We start from the raw sequence: 16,214 nt of genomic DNA, 5'->3' as shown, positions 1-16,214 counted from the left end.
TTCTTCAAAATTAATGGATTGGAAGACTTTCTAGTAGATTTAGGGGAAAAAAAGGGCAGATTTGTTTGGAGTGTGGAGTGCATGGGGTGTGTTGGGAGGAGCGGTGTTGATTGGTGTCAAGCACAGCACCGATGCTGGGGCTGCTCCGGCAGCAGGGCCACCGGGCCCCCATGTGGGACCCCCGGCTCCCTTCTGTCCCCTGCACCCACAGGGGATGACAGTGCCATGGGGAAGTCCTGGGAAACACGAGGTTTCCTCAGTACTGCTGTCACAGCATCGCTGCTGCCAACCAGGCAGTGAGAAGTCTCCTTTTGCCTGCTAGTACCAGTATTCAACAAATAATAATATAATCAGAGCAATCAAATCTTCAAGTGCTGTCACATTATTCCTGGAAGTTGAAAGCATGAAATGCTCTGGCAGCTTTTGCGATAGAGGCTGAGCAAACCGGTGGGTTTGTGATGGAGCAGGGCTGTTCGGGGCCATGGGAGCTGTGCTGGGCTGGGCTTTCTGTCCCGGCTCTGACAAGGAGGGCAGGGCAGCAGCCCCTCTCCTGCCCCCCTGCTACATGGGCTCAAGCTTAATTTAAGGGCAGGGGGTATTCAGGAGACTGCCTGTCATTGCTGTTTTGCCTGCTGAAACATCAGGCACAAGGAAGCGAAGCCTGCCTGGTTGGGGTTAAATTTCTGGGTGTCTGTAAGAGTCCTAGAGAACAGAAAAAAGTGAGCTACAAGGCTCTGGCCATTGCTTCCTCCAAGCCAATGAACACAAATCTTTCCATCTTTCCTGAGACATGGGGCAAGGAGAGGTGAACAGAAAATGAATAAAATGAGGTCTCAGGGGTGCGCTGCGAGCTGGGCTGAGGTCTGCGGCTCTGGGCTGAGAAAGGGCTGGAATTCTGAGCAGCTTCTGTGCATTTGTATGCAGTGGAGTTACAGGGTGGGGTGTGCTTTCAGTTATTTGTCTTTTTAAATTATTTTTGTTGTATTTTAATTTGTCAGAGAAGCAGAGCTGCTTCATTTAGCTGGGGGAAACCCTTCACCTGTAGCGAGCTGGCGGTCTGTGCTGGAGACACCATGCTTTCCTCATCTGGTGCAAGACTTCTGGAGTTCATTTCACAAGTGGAGGAGGGTTTTTAATGGGAGACCACAAATCTAAGTGGATAAATAACTCCTCAGGAATGGCATTAAACTTACAGTCTGTTAACTTTTATTAAAAAGTTGGCAATGCCATTTCAAAATATTTATAGTAACTTTAGCAAATTATTGGGGAAGCCATTTCAGCTCCTTGCACCCTGTCCACCCTTACCATGGCACAATCAAGCAGGACCAGCAGTACATTGTGATGTCTCTGGATGACTCCACGAAGAACCCAGGAAAGACTTAAGAGTAGTAATAAATAATAATAGCAATAAAAAAGGCCGATATGTTCAGGGATCTTCCCCCCTGCTTCTACTTGGCGTCACAACAAGAGACACAACTCAATTACTGAAAAAGAAGGACTGTGGAGGATGTAATTGCCATCTAGCAGCAGGACCCTCTTGAATTGATTACTTTTTCCCTTTAGGAGCTTGCTTGTCAGTTGAGCTTTGCTTTCATTAACGTACTTTTCCTCCCAATTTTAGTCTGCTCAAAAATATCCTAAAAAGCAACTTTTTTTTTTTCTTCCCTCCCTCGCAGAATAGCACTACCAGCCAGTGCTGAGGCTGTTTGTAAATTAAGCTGAACAGGGGAATTTTCTGATAGGGAAGGATTTTGGTTGTTATCAGTCTCCCCTATGAGCCAGGGCTGTGGCAGAGCGTTCTCGCCTCCTCCAGGTGTCCCCTGGGGAAGACACAGCAGGCGTGCAGCGCTACCTGGGATCGTTTCGCTCCCTTGCTTGGCTTTGTCTGCAAGCTGCTGTGATCAGGGAGACTGGGGCGGGGGTCCCAAGGTGTCCCCTGGGCCTCTCCATGCCCTGGGAAGGGGCTGGTGCATCTCCAGCAGAAACGTGCTGGGAGGAGCGCAGCAGGGAGCTAAGAAGGAATAAAATCTGTCGGCCCTGGTGACCTCGGCACAAAAATCCTGGGCTGCAGCTGGAGGTGAACCAACCCCTTCACTGAGCAGCAGATTGTTGTGGTGAGCAATGCCCAGAGATTCGGGGGCGAGGTGTGTGTTCCTACCCAAGACCTGCATTAACAATTTTTTTAAGCTCTGTCCCTGTCAATCTTTCCATCTTTCCATCTTCCTATGAAGATTTAAGATCATGTGCATTGCACATTAAAAATAGCCATTCCCTTTCCTTCAGGGGAAGGAAGTGATATTTTGGGATTTTGTTCCGATGTCTTTTTAGTATGTATTTCTTTAAAGTGTTCTTGAATATTTTCGAAGAACTGATCTTACAGAGTTAGGAAAGCACCTTATATAGATGGGATACCAATGAACATTATTAGTTGAATGAAAGGAACCAATTTGTATGCAGTAACACTTAGTTTATTAATAATGATTAGCCAGAAGTGCTTTGGTCTACAAATATTTTTTAGGTAAGCTTGATGTATGGTTCTAGTTTATGAATTATAGCCACTACAACTGAAGTAAATGCTTGGGAGCAAATTGACACACTTGTGTGATATTGCTACCAAGGCTTCAGGAAGCGCTGTACACCTGCTCCAAGGGAAGGAGGCTCCAGACGAGGAAAAATTAGAATAGAGAGCAACAGAAATTGAGCAATCAAATACTGCAAGCATTGCTCCAGCAGCTACATTGCCTACAGTGTGTGTTTAGGACCCCCAGGGCATGTGCCGGGGTCCCTGCTCGTACTGTGGTAGTCCCCAGGTGTTGGTGGAGCATCCCAAAGCACCATGTCCTTTGGGCACATTAACCTCACCCAGCACCTGCACTGCTACTGGAGCTTTGAGCTTTACATGGCCGTGTGCATGGGTCAGGTGGAAGGAACTGTGCAAAAATGTAATATTGTGAGATCTTCCAAAACACGGGTTTGTTCGTGGTTACGAATGGCCTCCCGCAGGAGGATTTCTCTGTGATCTCAGATAGGCTCATGTGAAGTCACTCTTGCAGTGCTGTGTCAGAGCGGTTTGCTTGGCGCTGTCCCTGCCAGCTGACTGGGGCATCTTACCCGAATTTGTCTGTACGAGGAGCCAAGTGAAGCAGGTTCTGGGTGTCAGCTCATAGCCCACAGGAAAACTCATTAAGGCATGAGCTGCACCGTGGACTGTTCTGAAAGCAGAGGTTCTCTCACAAAGATCATTAATCAACAAAACGGTTTCTCCGAGCAGTAAACAAAATATAATCAGGCTTGTGATGTGAATGACACATTGTAAAGCAGTGTCAGCTGCGGGTGGGGCCTTCAAACAAAAAGAGCATCTGCCTGGCTAAGTGGAAGTGTGCTCTCGGGGAGACCTCCTTCCTTCAAGCACTGAGCACAGAGAGGAAAGCGGGGATCAGAGGGGGTCTCCGGCTAATGAAGGGAGGCATGCAGGAGAAAACAACACTGGCTCCTGCCCCCCAGTGTTTCCTTTTAACACTGGGGGGGCTGCCTTCTTCAACTGAGCACGGCATAAATAAGCCATGGTTCTGGTAACGTTGAACCCAAAGAAAGAGATGCACAGCTCAGGGAGATCTCCAGAGACATGCATCCGCCTGGCATGGACGGAGGGAACATCAGTCCTTACAGGTTTGCTTTTATTGTTACTGACTGATGTGTCAGGGAAATGAAGCAGGAAGTCTAACTCCAAAGGCTAGCTGGAAAAACAACCACCACAAACGACCCCAAATGTGTATTTTAAGGTTTTGAAATCAGTGGAGTCAGCCTAACCACCTCGGAGAAGGAAAAGCAGCCCCGAGGGTCAGGGCTGAAATGTCAGAGCAGTGCCCTGGGGAAGGCCCCGAGGTGCAGAGGGACGGCAGGGACACCCTGCGGGCTGCAGGAGCATCAGGTGCCTCTCAGAGCCTGGGACTCATGTCTGGTGGTGTTACGAGGCTTTTAACAATTCCTGCTGCTTTCAGCTCCTTCCGAGCCACAAGCTTCTTTTTTACTAAACAAGGAATTAACTTCCTGTAGGGTTTTCTGCCTTAAAGGGTGAATGCCACATGTTGGTCGGTGTTATGCACAACCTGTGTGAAACGGGGTGATCAGAAATCCTCTCCCCCTGGAAAATCCAACAGGCTGCCAGCGAGTCCCAGGAGCTGGAGCCAGGCAGTGAATCAGGAGAAGCCTCCTGAGCTCTCCCCAGCATCTCCTCCTCCTGCTGCTGCTCCCCTGGGCTCTCGGCTGGAGGCTGGGGGCGGAGGGAGCCACGGGCTGGTGCTGATTGAGCTGCGCACCCAAGGGATGGGGCGCTGGGGGACCCCTGGCTCCCACCTCCAAGGGCAGCAGGACCCAGCCCTACGCCCAGAAATGAGCCATGGGATCCAGGCGCTGTCTGCTCGCCGCACATCTTTCATCCAGCCCTAGGCTGCCTGGGGAAAGGTGGCTCTGTCTCCCCCAGCCCACTCCTGCCTGCGGTGCGCAGGAGGGAGAGCTGCGGCACAGGCAGGCAGCGAAATGCAGAAACCCAGAAGTGCAGAATCACAGAATCGAGCCCAGCTCGCGGGCTGGCAGCCACTGCCCCATGCTGAGATGGGACCGGGGGCAGAAGGAGCAGCCCAAGCTGGCAGTCAGCTGCCAAGGGAGCTCTTCTCCACGTGTGTAATTAGGCGGTGAGCTGTGGTAAGGAGAGACCAGGAGAGCCCTGACCTGAGAGCACTGCGAGATGCTGCTTGGAGCAACACCTGTTACAGCTGAGCCACAGAACAATGATACTGGGGAGTTTAATGTCAGAGAAATTAAATACGAAGTTTTCCAGATGGAAAAATTAGTCCTTAGTACATGTTTTTTTGTACCTTGACACTGGTATTTTCACATTTGGTTTCCAAACTGGTTTCAGAGATAAGTGTGGGATCAGGGTATGCTGCCCCCACCACCAAATCCAGAATAGTAGGGATGTTATTTAAGAGCAGTAATTTGGGAAGAGAGATCATTAGGAAACAAAAGTGTATTAAAATTACTATAAAAAAGATAAAGCTCATAAAAATGAAATTGCTTGGCTGATAAAGTGAAGTTTCAAACTTATAATGAGCTTAGACACAATGCTGTTAGCACAGGAAGGTAACACACCTAATTGAGAGGCTAAAAACATGCATTTGTGGACTGGAATAATGCGTAGGAAGTGGAGGTGGTGATGATTTCCCACCTTGTGGTGCCCACAGTGCCCACGAGTCGCCCTCCTGCCCCTTCCACTTCCCAAATAGCCGGCGCTCGGGGTAAGCGCCCCCGTTGAAGGGCTGAGTGGCCCACAGCACCAAGAAGATGACAGTTTTTTATCCCTCTGGGAAGAAATACAACTTGCTTTTGAGGGTAAATAAGCAAGTTGCTGTGGTATCTTCCTCTCACCCTGCTAATGCTGAGGGTGTGCTGGGTATCGCTCTTCACCTCTCGTTCTAGCTAGCTACCAGTGGATGCCAAGAAAAAGTGAATCTTTCTGCTCTGAAGCCTACCAGTAGTCTTTCTATGAGAGAGTTCATCTGACTCTCCGTCAAGACTCTCTTTGGAGCAGTAGGTAGATGTGAGCTGCCACCATCTGTTGTTTGGTGCTTTTTGGCTAGCGCGATGTTTGGAGCTCATCACGTACGCATTTTGCTGAAATTACAAAACAGTTAATTTCTAAACAAGCTACTGAGGGTGAATTCATTGATCTGACTTCACTGAGGACCTGGGATGCTCACGATTTTTTCCTAGCTATGCAAGCATCACACCCGAGGTACCCAAAGTGCACGCAGACCTGCGGTGATGCAGAAGGTGCGGAGGGGAGGCAGGCTGGCAGGTTAACCAAGGAGGGTTAAAAGCAGATCAGGCAGAGACTTGTTCCATACGACTGCATGAAAAACAAATTTTTCCTTAAATGACTGTGCTCTTGATTCCTCAACTCAACAGGAAAATGTGGACAGCATCTTGGTCTTTTGTGTGTGCATTCGGAATAAGCCATTTTAAGTATTTCTCTTGGTTTGAGTGCCTTTCTGTTTCTTTTCTTAGCTCCCTGAATGGATCTTCCTATATGCAAAACCCTGCAGAGCTTAATTCTGAGTGATGCGTTTGTTGTTCTGATTTTAAGAAAAAGAGACCTGTCTGACCCCGGAATCTGATGTGCCGGGAATGCCCCTGGGATTTCAGCAAAGGGGCCTGGCTGTCCCTAGCAGGCCTGGCAGGTGTTTGCTCGCCCCTTCGTGCTTTCGCTTTCCGTGGAGCATGTGGACGGCGAAAATGAAGTGCAGCGACCCCTCGTTTGTCTTCTCCTCCTAAATAATCAGCGTCTGAAATACGGATATCAATAACGCCACCTTTGTATAAAAATAACTTCAGAATGTTGTATGAGAAACTGGAGAACAGATCGATCGAAGTATAATGGGAAGGAAATTCATATTTTATAGTTTAACTTGCCAATTAATCATCTTTGTGCAATCGTATGCTCCTCTGACAGCTGCTTGAACTGCCACTGGGTTCGTCTCGCGCCCAGCAAGGTTAAGATTTACTGTAATCTCCTGATGTGTCCTCCCAAAAAGCCAGCAAGTCTGGGGACAGAGTGAAAAAGGGATGGATGGACAATTAGGAAACATAAAAGGTGGCAGGGCAGCCCGGAGATCGCCCCACCAGCCGAAGGTGGTGCTGCTGCCCCTCTGCCCCTTCCCTCTCCATCCACCCCCCTCCCAGAGGTTATTTTCTGGTCTGCTCCCTCACGGTTTGGCATTTTAATTCTATATTGTATTTTAATTCTAATATTGTATGTGTCCTCTGGGACACAGAGGCAGCACTGGCCCGACGGCCGGACCCTCTCTGCCACCGCCACCTGTCCGTGGTCTCCTGCCAGAGAGGGGGAGAGGTGTCCTGGGGAGCTGGGCACCTCGAGGCACCTCTCACCATCACCCTGGGAGATGGAAAAAGGGCTCCAAGGAACTCTGAAGTCCCGTGTCACCTATGTCTTGCTGCAGTGACTTTTGCTGCACTTTTTATGCCCTTCATTTGACATTTCTGAGAGTTTTCTTGGTGGGGTTACAGCAGGGGACAGACTATTTAACCCCGGGGACAGACTACTAGTCTGTGTGGTTAGGAGAAAAGGGAATAATCGCCTGGCTGGGGCGTTTGTTTGGCTGGGTGTTTTGGCAGCCCTGCTTGGGAAGAAATAAGAGCTCCTCAGATGAGGTTCCTGACGGCTGCGCTGCTGCAGAGGAGTGAGCCGGGTGCTTTAGCACCTGGGAAGAGCAATCTGCTGGTGCTCAGGCAGCTCCAGGCACCCGGGGTGCCAGAGGAGATCCCTCTCCTGCTCCAGCCCCTCTGCGTGGTGTGAACTGAGCAGCTCAACCACTGGCAAGGATAGCAGCAAACCTCATTCCCTGCGCCTCTCCCCTCACAGACAGCGCACGGGGAGGGATTTGTTCATTAGGAATCTGCTGAAGCATGCAGTGCCTGAGGCTCTGGTCAGGGCTAACATCTAGAGGCAACTTCGGCATGTCCACATCTGTGTCTGCATGCCTCTGCACAGGGAGTTCTGTATAATGCCTGCACAAAATGGCACGAAATGCTGTTCTACTCTTGGTTATCACAAGCAAATTTTTCCCTCTGTGTGCCTACTGTGCTGGAAAGGAGATCTCTCTTCCAACGTGGTCCATGTCCAGCTACCAGCACTGCTGCTGTGGGCTGGACCCAGAGGAGAGCCCCGGGGAGGGAATCCTCCAGGGCCAGTCCATGCCCAGGGCCAGCTCGTGCTGTGCTGGGAGCCACTGGAAGGGGTTGCTGCTGTACTGACACCTGTGCTGCTGTGCCAGCTTCTCAGCAGTACAGGCCGTTTCAAGCACATCAGCGTTTAATGTGACAGTAAACGCTCCCTGGGCTCGCAGGCAGGTGTACCAAATCTGTCAGCAGCAGCAGAACACCATCGGAACAGGCCCTGAGAATAAGCTCCACGAGGAACTGGGGAGCTACCGGACCCACGTCACTTCTCCATTTAATAGGACATCCTTCCAGCCTTCCCCTCAATAAAACACAAGGGCTGGGCACGAGGATGGCTGCTCAGAGCAGCCCCTACCAGAATGAAGAGACCGACTGCAGGTGCTTTGGTGGGGGAGCAGGAGGCAGCGGGGCTGCTGCTTCGTTCTGAGAAGCTGCTCCGTGCCCTGAAGATGAAGCAGAATGTGTGCACATGAGTATGGCAAGTGAGTCCAGAGCCAGAAAAGTTTATTTGAAGCTTTTCACTTTGAAAAATGTGGCTTCAGAGCCAGCGAGTGCTGCGCTGATCACCCCAGTTCTGCGCAGGGATTTGTGGAGTTTGTCCTCTTCCCCCAAACGCTGCGGGGCTGTTCCCAACCGATGGCGTTCGCTGCCCAGGCGCCGTTTCTGTGCGCTTTGCTCCATCCCTGGATGCTTAAATTGAACTCAGCATCACTGCCACTCGCTGGACTGGCCGGGAAAAGCAGAGCACAGCACAGCTCGCTGCTCCTGGCAAGTGCTGCAGCTCGTCCTGCTGCGGTCACCTCCGCCTCGGCCGGGGAGCAGGCGGCAGCGCCAAGCCTGGACCTCGCCAGCATCCTGCACGTGGGCTGGAAAACACCCAAGGATTTCCCCAGCTCCAGGCAGGAGCAGAAGAACACTTTCCTTAGTATTCTTTGAGGTGTAGGAAAAGAAAGTCTGAAAGAAAAAGCAGCTGATGCTTGTGTGTGCGTGTGTTTAGCCAGGCTACAAAATGTCATTACAGCAGCTGACTTCAGCTGACCTGAGTGAGCTTGGGCTTTCTGAAGTCACATTGCCTGCACAAACCTTCACATCTAATATTAGTAAAGTATTTGGTAAGACAGCAGACTGGTAAGAAATTATAATTCCCCCTCATCACCATCCCTCCCCCCCCCCCAAAAAAAAAAAAAAAAAAAAAAGGAAAGAAAAGAGTAAAAAAAAGTAAAATGCTGGCATTTGCCAGTAACTAAATTTGGATTCAACATTGCAAATAAACTCCTCTGAGAAACATTTTTTTCCTTCTGGACCTTAAATAGAAGAATACTCAAGGATGGTTTTGGTCCTTTCTAACTTCCCTTGCTTATGTGAAAAAAAATAGTATTGACAATGTTGTGTACCTTGGAAAAATGTAGTTAAAAGCATCTCCCAGTGATTGGCAGGGCTCTTACTCTGCCCTGAATGCAGAGGTGAGCGGATGCCAAGAGTGGCTGAACTCCTTCAAATTCTCCACATTTCTTCTTCCCCAAAATAAATCCCCAGCAACTATGTCCAACGAAATACAATTTGTTATTTTGCTGCTATATGGAGTATTTTAGAGATGAACTGCTCTTAAATAGACAAAAATCAATCAAACAAAAAAACTTTCTTAAATAGACAAATTCTACTCCAGGATTATTGCATTTCATAGGAAACAATCTTTTTTTCTGTCACTATATATATTTTTTTCTGTTTAGCTACAATCACCATTACATGATTTTTGTGTTTAAAAATGTGGCCAAGCACTAAAATATTTAGAACTGATCTTCTCTTTATCTGGTTTCTGTCACTTTGTAGATTACTCAAATCTGTAGGTCCCAGGATCTCTGAGGATGACTGTAAGCAATGTGTTTTCCTGACCTCGTGTTTATCCATGTATCACAATAATTGGACTTCAAAACTTCTTGGTAATTAACTTTGCTACGGTTATTCACTGCCATGAGAGACCCAATTCCAAGGGGCCTTCCCAGGCTGTGGGAAGGAGCTGCCATGGAGCCCTTTCTCCTCACACCATCACACCGAGCGTGCTGCCCCTCTCCCAGCTGCTCGAGGCTGGGACACCTCCGCAGTCAGCCACATGCCATGGGTTGAGTTTTAACGAGGGCAGTTAATGGGTAGTGCTGCCGGGGGCTTCTTCCCCAGCCTGGCAGGAGCTGAGGGCACTGCTGGTCATGGTGGTGGTGGCAGTGCCTGGTGACAGGACGAGGGGGAATGGGCTAAAGTTGTGCCAGGGGAGGTTTAGGTTAGATGTTAGGAAGAACTTTACTGAAAGGGTTGTGAGGCACTGGAACAGGCTGCCCAGGGAAGTGGTGGAGTCACCATCCCTGGAAGTCTTCAAAAGACGTTTAGATGTAGAGCTTAGGGATATGGTTTAGTGGGGACTGTTAGCGTTAGGTCAGAGGTTGGACTCGATGATCTTGAGGTCTCTTCCCACCTAGAAATTCTGTCATTCTGTGTGTGTGTGGCGGTGTCACCCCTGCTGTGGGGCTGCTCTGGGCAGGCTGTGAGGGCTGCAGGGCCCCCTGCCCTCCCCGTCTGCCCCACCTTGGGAGCACAGCCTTCAAGCAAGCCAGGGCAGGCTATCCCCGCAGTTCAGATGCTGGCAGCTGCTGAAAAACCCTAAAGCACCGTGCCGGGGAGGGTGGGCTCGGTTCCCCTGAGGGGCTCAGCCCGCTTCCCCCGCGGGGCACCGGGCGCGCTGCGGGCGCCGTCCCCTCACCGTGCAGCGGGGGCGGCTCCGCTCCCTGCCCCTCCTCAGCCTCTCCCCAACCCCTAACACACCGAGTGCCGCCCGGAGGGGCCGGGAGCCCCCCTGCCCTGCCCTTCTCTTCCCTTCCCTTCCCTTCCCTGCCCGGCCCGCCCCACACGGGCGGCGCCTCAGCGGGGCGGCGCCTGGGCTCGCTTCAGCCGGGCTGGCACTCGGCGGCGGCTGGGAGCGGAGCGGAGCGGGGCTGTGGCAGCCCCGGGCCATGCAGGATGCTGCCGGGCCCCGCAGCCCAGCGGCCGCCGCCGCTGCTGTGGCCGGCGGAGCCCCCCTGGGGCTGGGCGGTGCCGGCGGCCGCCGCGGGGCTGCTCCGGCTCGGTGGGGCTGCCCCCCATCATCCCCATCCCCATCCTCCTCCTCCTCCTCCTCCTCCTCCGCCACCGCTGCTGCTGTCCGCGCCGGGCTGGCACGTCCCCTGCGAGCCGCTGCTGCCGCTGCTGCCCGCCGAGCACCGGCACCACCGCCGGCAGCTGCTGCCCGGGCAGGTAACGACGGGACGGGGCTGTGGGGGCTCCGTGGGGCTCCTCCGCAAAGAGCCCGGCTGGGCGCTGAGCCGCCGCTAGAGGTACTCCCAGCCGCGGAGCACCGGCATCTTCCACCGGACCTGCGGTGTTTTCATCTCTTTTTGTTCTTTCTTTAATTTTTTCTTCCTTCCCCGCGGCCGGGACCCCCCTAGCAGCTCGCTGCCCCTCGCGGCTCTGCCTCCTCCGTGTGCTTGCAGGGCAGAAGCACGCCCCGCAGAGCCCGTGACCGCTCCCGGCTCCTGTTCTGGGTTTGTTCGTGAGGTTTTTTGGTCATGCGGAGAAAAAGCCGCGGTTTGGGGGCGAGCCGCAGCCCCCCCGCCCGGCGCTGCTTTACTGGGGATCGGCAGGGCAGCTCCCGGTGGCCGGGGCACCTCTCGCTGCCCCTACAGCGCCTGCAGAAACCCAAACGTTTTTCGGGCTGAAGAGGCTTGTTTCTGAAATGTGCAGTCATCTCTTTAATTAAGAAACCATTTAAAGCATCAGTTTACTCGTGGTGAAATCCCTTTGTTAACTTTTCTCCCTGCTTTTTTTTTTTTTTTTTTTTTTTTTTTTCTCCTCCCCCCCTCCCTCAGTGGATATTCGGAGGCCATTCTCCCGTCATAGGATTTTCGCCGTCGTCGGGTGTGGAATTTGTTCCTCTCTTTCCCCCTGTGTACGCATCCACGGTTCCGCCTCACGCTGGGAAGAACTGGATAGATAAAAGGCTGCCGACCTGCAAAGTAAGTCCGGGTCTCGTATTCTGGAGTGTGCTTAATGCTGGTGCACGTAGGCTGTGTGAGCCGAGGAATAGTCCTGGTTCTGTAAACTGCAGCTGTGTGCAGGAGGGCAGGGGTTTGTCTGAGAACCCCCCAGGGAGGAGGAATGTCATGGGGTAATGGGCAGAGGAGGGCACTTCAGTGGCATTAAATCTTCAGCCTTGTGAAGTTATGCAAAGAATAAAATATCTTCACTATTTATCCACGCTACGCTGAGTGAAATGCTTTAGCTTCGCTCCTGAATGGGATTTTAAGGGTTTCCATTTTCCTCTCCTGAGCACTTCCCCGTTTTCCTCAGGAGGGGACATGGGGGTGCAGCGCAGGCAGCATTGTCGCTGGGAGCGCTGCCAGCCCCGGGGCTGGCGCCAGGGTTTCGCTCACGGTCCCAGGCCCTCGTGCTGCCCATCGTTATTTACATCCGTAAATTTAACTAGCTGAATAATTGAAATGAGGCTTTGTGACTGTACGTTCCCATTTCCTTCCCTCGTCCCTGTCACTCCAACCTAGAAGATGACTGAGGTCTCTGAATTGCAGACAGACGTGCTCTGCAATAGCTCTGTCTGAGGCACAATTGGCTTCGGTTATCATTTTCTGTTGGTGATGCTGCATAAGCTGATTATTCATGTTCAGAGCCAGTTAATTTTCTTATCATCAGCTAAACTCTGTCCACAACGCTTACGGAGTAGCAGCAATCTGTTCTTGTAAGTTTGTCCCCAAATTGAGATACTTTCCGTATCATAACAATGAGCTAAAGATTAAACAGAAAAAATGAGAAACAGAAGTGAGAATAAAGTATCTCAAACCTTAATGTTTTTATTTGTGTTGGACAGATATACTTAAATAATGCATTTGCTCTGGACTCAGCATGGATACATCCTGAGGAATCAAGACTCTTCCAGGGAAATGAGAAGCCTCTATTAATGACAAATCAAGTAGCTATGGCTATAGCCAGGCCAGCTACTGCCTCCAGGCCTCTTCCCACAGTGGTGTTGGCACCTCAGCTGATACCAGGTTAGTAAATAATTAAGTATTTACCGCTTTTTATGCAACTCCAGAGAGGCATAAGCCATTTTCTAAAGTAAGGGTTTCATTCCATTCATTTGAAAATCTCTCAATTGATCTGGAACCTTGATGGCAGAGTGCTTTTCATCCCCTAAATTACTTTAAAAGAAAGAAAAGAACATATTAATTATAGAAGATTGCAACAGATGATTCCGTAGCTGGTTGTCTACTTCCAGAAAGATGGAGCAAGCTGCCCTCGAGATACTTGGCTTATTTTCAATTAACCAGAAAAAAATAATACCGATAAGAGTTCGTGTGTGATTCTTCTGTTTGCTGTAAGTTGTACGGATTTGATGTGGTTTGTGTAGATGGTAATCAGTAGAGAAGAGTAACTGATCCATCATCTCATTGGGGCTCAGTTATGCTCGGTGATATTTATGAAATAAGTGACATTAATCCGCATAACTCGGGTGTGTCACAGCTGCTAATAGAAAAGCTAAGCTTTGTGATTGGAAGAGAGCAAAGTGTGCTGCCATAAAGCTGAGTCTCTCTGTGAGTTGCAGTATTAATTTGGAAGAGCAGTTGTCTCACAGAAAGGATTAAGAACCATAATGCTACTGATACTTAAACCAGTAACTTTTGTTCTGAAATTCAGGATCAGGATATTCTTAATGGGTTGCCGACTTTGTTTCTGTCGTGGATGTAAGGTGATGGTCATTTGGTTGGCAGAGGAGCCCTCGTTCCCTTGGTCTTTCTGTGTAAGGCACTTTGTGTTTTCAGCCTGTGTAGCATGCAGTCAGTTTCTTGTATTTTTCCAATAAGACAGAAGTTCAGTGCGAGTGTGCTGGAAGAGATTACTGTTTGGGTTAATTTGCCAGATTGATTAATTAGCATGTTGAACAACTCGGATCAGCTCTGTTTTGATGTTTCCAGCAGCCCTTTCCAGTAAGCTGCGCTCGGTCCTTGCCACAAGCAGGCAGTGCTCAGCTGCGGGGCCGTGGCTCTGCTGGGAGTGACGGTGGTCATAAATAGGGACACCACGGGTGAGAACCCATTGTGTTAATGCTTTCCCACCTGGATGCGGTAGGGAACGTCTGAGCGGTGTTCCCAGGCAGGATACATTGCTTGAAATGCATTCTTAATGACAAATGCAGCGGTGAGGAAGGAGTTTGGCATAGCTGCACGAATGCACGTGTGGCAGATGGGTTGGGAGCCTGGTACCTGGTAAACTGGCTCGAATTTATGTGCTTGCTCTGGGTCTTGAGAGAGCTCTGTGCTGAGCTGTCGGCTCAGACAATGCAGCAAAGGCTGGGAGTTCGACACATATCTTATACTTACTCTTTGTATTTGAATTATATCTCTATCTGGTAGCAGATGAGGAGAGCTCGCGAGGCAGAGCAGGGTCTTCCCAGCCGAACGGCAGGGTTGTGATCCCAGAGTAGCAAGGGGAAGCTGTGTTGTCGCTGAAGATTTCCTTCCTGGTGAACAATATGTGCACAGCCAGGCGTGTGTTGACAGGTCTTCAGATGGATCAAACTGGTGCTGATCCATTTTCTTCTTATTATCCTCCTGCTGTAAGAGGTTTCTGGTAGAATTACCCTGAATGGCATCTTTTTTTCCTGCTGATACAAAGTCTGTCTGCTGTTAATTCCGTCACTGACCTCTCACTGCTTACATTTCAAATTGAACTTGGGGTGCCACCAAGTTGCGTGGTTGCTTATTTGGTCTCCCCTCAGGCTCTGCCTTTCCCCTCTTTTCCCATCTCTAGGTTGTTTTCCCGTTGCCTTCTCTGTTCAGGGCTGTGTCCAGCCCTGTGCTCAGCGCTGCAGCCTCACCTTCCTCTCTGCCCTCAGTTAAATGTACTCATGCTCCACCTAATTCTAGTAGCTGCTTTTACAGGACAGGCTGATGACAGAGCCTTTTTCTGCTCGTGTCTCTAAATTTCTCTTCCAGCCCTTTTTCCTTCAGTGTATGGCAACTTCTTTGACTACTGCAGCTCCTTTCAGAATGCTGCTCTTAGGGCTGCACAGCACGGGCAGAGGTTATTGGTGGTAAATCTCCTGACTCATTCACCTCTGCAGGTTTTGTCCTTCGGGCTCCTTCCCTGTGCCACTAGCAGCCTGGCACGGTGCAAGCCCCTGCTTTTCTTCCAGGAGAGTGCTCAGCATTTGCTGCCCTCCTTTTCAGAAAGCTCTCCGTGTTCCCCTTCAAGTGGGAGAGGAGCAGGGGAGGGTGTGAAACACCCCCCAGCTAACTTCTTAAATCCTCCCATCCCTCTCTAAATGTTTTTGTGACCGATGCAATCCATGCATCAGGTGCTAATCAAATGATGTGCTCTGAGGTCTGTGTGCTCTGGAGCTCGTGAAGGCAGACGTGTATATTTATGACACTGCTGCAAGAATGGGAAGATGGTATCAGTGCCTTACAGCCCGATCAGGAGCTGCTTCCAAACATACTTAAACTTCCTAGGAAGTGTTATGGCAGTACTTGAAGTGTTTCCTATATAATCTTTACAGTTAATATGAAGAGTAATAAAAATACTGAGAGCAAATTGCTTAGTTAAGTGGTTTAAACGGAGAAGTTAATAAGCTTTTTGCAGGCTACATGACTGTATTCGTTTTGAAAGCCTATCTTACAGGCAGGGTTGCCTTCCACAGTTATCAGTAATGATATAATTGTTTTCTCAGTGTATCAGCAATGTTACGAAGATAAAGGAATGAGGCTTTGGCGTTTGGTGAATGGTAATGCCCGTAATTTCACAGCTGTGAGTACGAGCTACTAGGAGGTGTTATTTTCTGCAAGAGAAGGAAGCTGCTATTATTCTCCAGTATATTACAAAACATGAATTTATGTGCTTACAGTTTTGTGTATCTAAAGTGAATAATGGCATTTTATTTTCCCACCCAGAAGCGATAGCTGGTTTTATGTCTGTCGGGCTCATTACTGTAAGCGAGGAAGGCAGTGTCGAGGTATTTTTGCGGAGGAAGGATGAATGCTGCTGTCACCTGCGGTGTGCTGCCTGCCACGTGGACGGAGTCACAGCTGGTTTGGACCGAGTCAGCCATGCCCGTGTTAGCTGTGCTGTCTGGCTTTGCTCTGCTGAAGGAGCTTCCTGGAAGCTTTCCTCAAAGCACTGTGAATTAGCTGTTCTGGGTGGTTAATTCATTCAGAACGAGGTCTCTGCCTTGCGCTGAAGCTTTTGGGTTTCAGCACTGAGCTTCCCGTGGGGAGCAGCATCCGCAGGCACAGCTCTGCCTGGGGACGGGGGTACAGAGATGCACATTGCCTTCCTCCTGCTGCCTTCTGCACGTCCCTGCGCGGCTGGTGGCCTATGGAGGGAGCCTTGGTTCCACTGTTCAGGTGAAAGCTGTAGCCCTC

General features: G+C 50.3%; 1 protein-coding gene across 1 annotated transcript in view; it reads left to right on the top strand.

The window, feature by feature from the left end:
• Positions 1–10,767: 10,767 nt before the first annotated feature.
• The window catches only part of TCERG1L (transcription elongation regulator 1 like), a gene marked incomplete at both ends in the record, with an annotated part of 66,404 nt that continues 60,957 nt past the window's right edge, over positions 10,768–16,214 (top strand). The window contains 3 exons of the mRNA XM_084289995.1: positions 10,768–11,040; positions 11,652–11,798; positions 12,665–12,845. Coding sequence (XP_084146121.1) covers positions 10,768–11,040; positions 11,652–11,798; positions 12,665–12,845 — 601 coding nt within the window. The remainder of the gene's footprint in view (positions 11,041–11,651; positions 11,799–12,664; positions 12,846–16,214) is intronic.

Source organism: Netta rufina (assembly GCF_964035555.1).
Source record: "Netta rufina genome assembly, chromosome: 7".
NCBI lineage: Eukaryota > Metazoa > Chordata > Aves > Anseriformes > Anatidae > Netta > Netta rufina.
The sequence above is the reverse complement of the archived record's forward strand: the minus strand, read 5'-3'. Positions and strand labels throughout refer to the sequence as shown.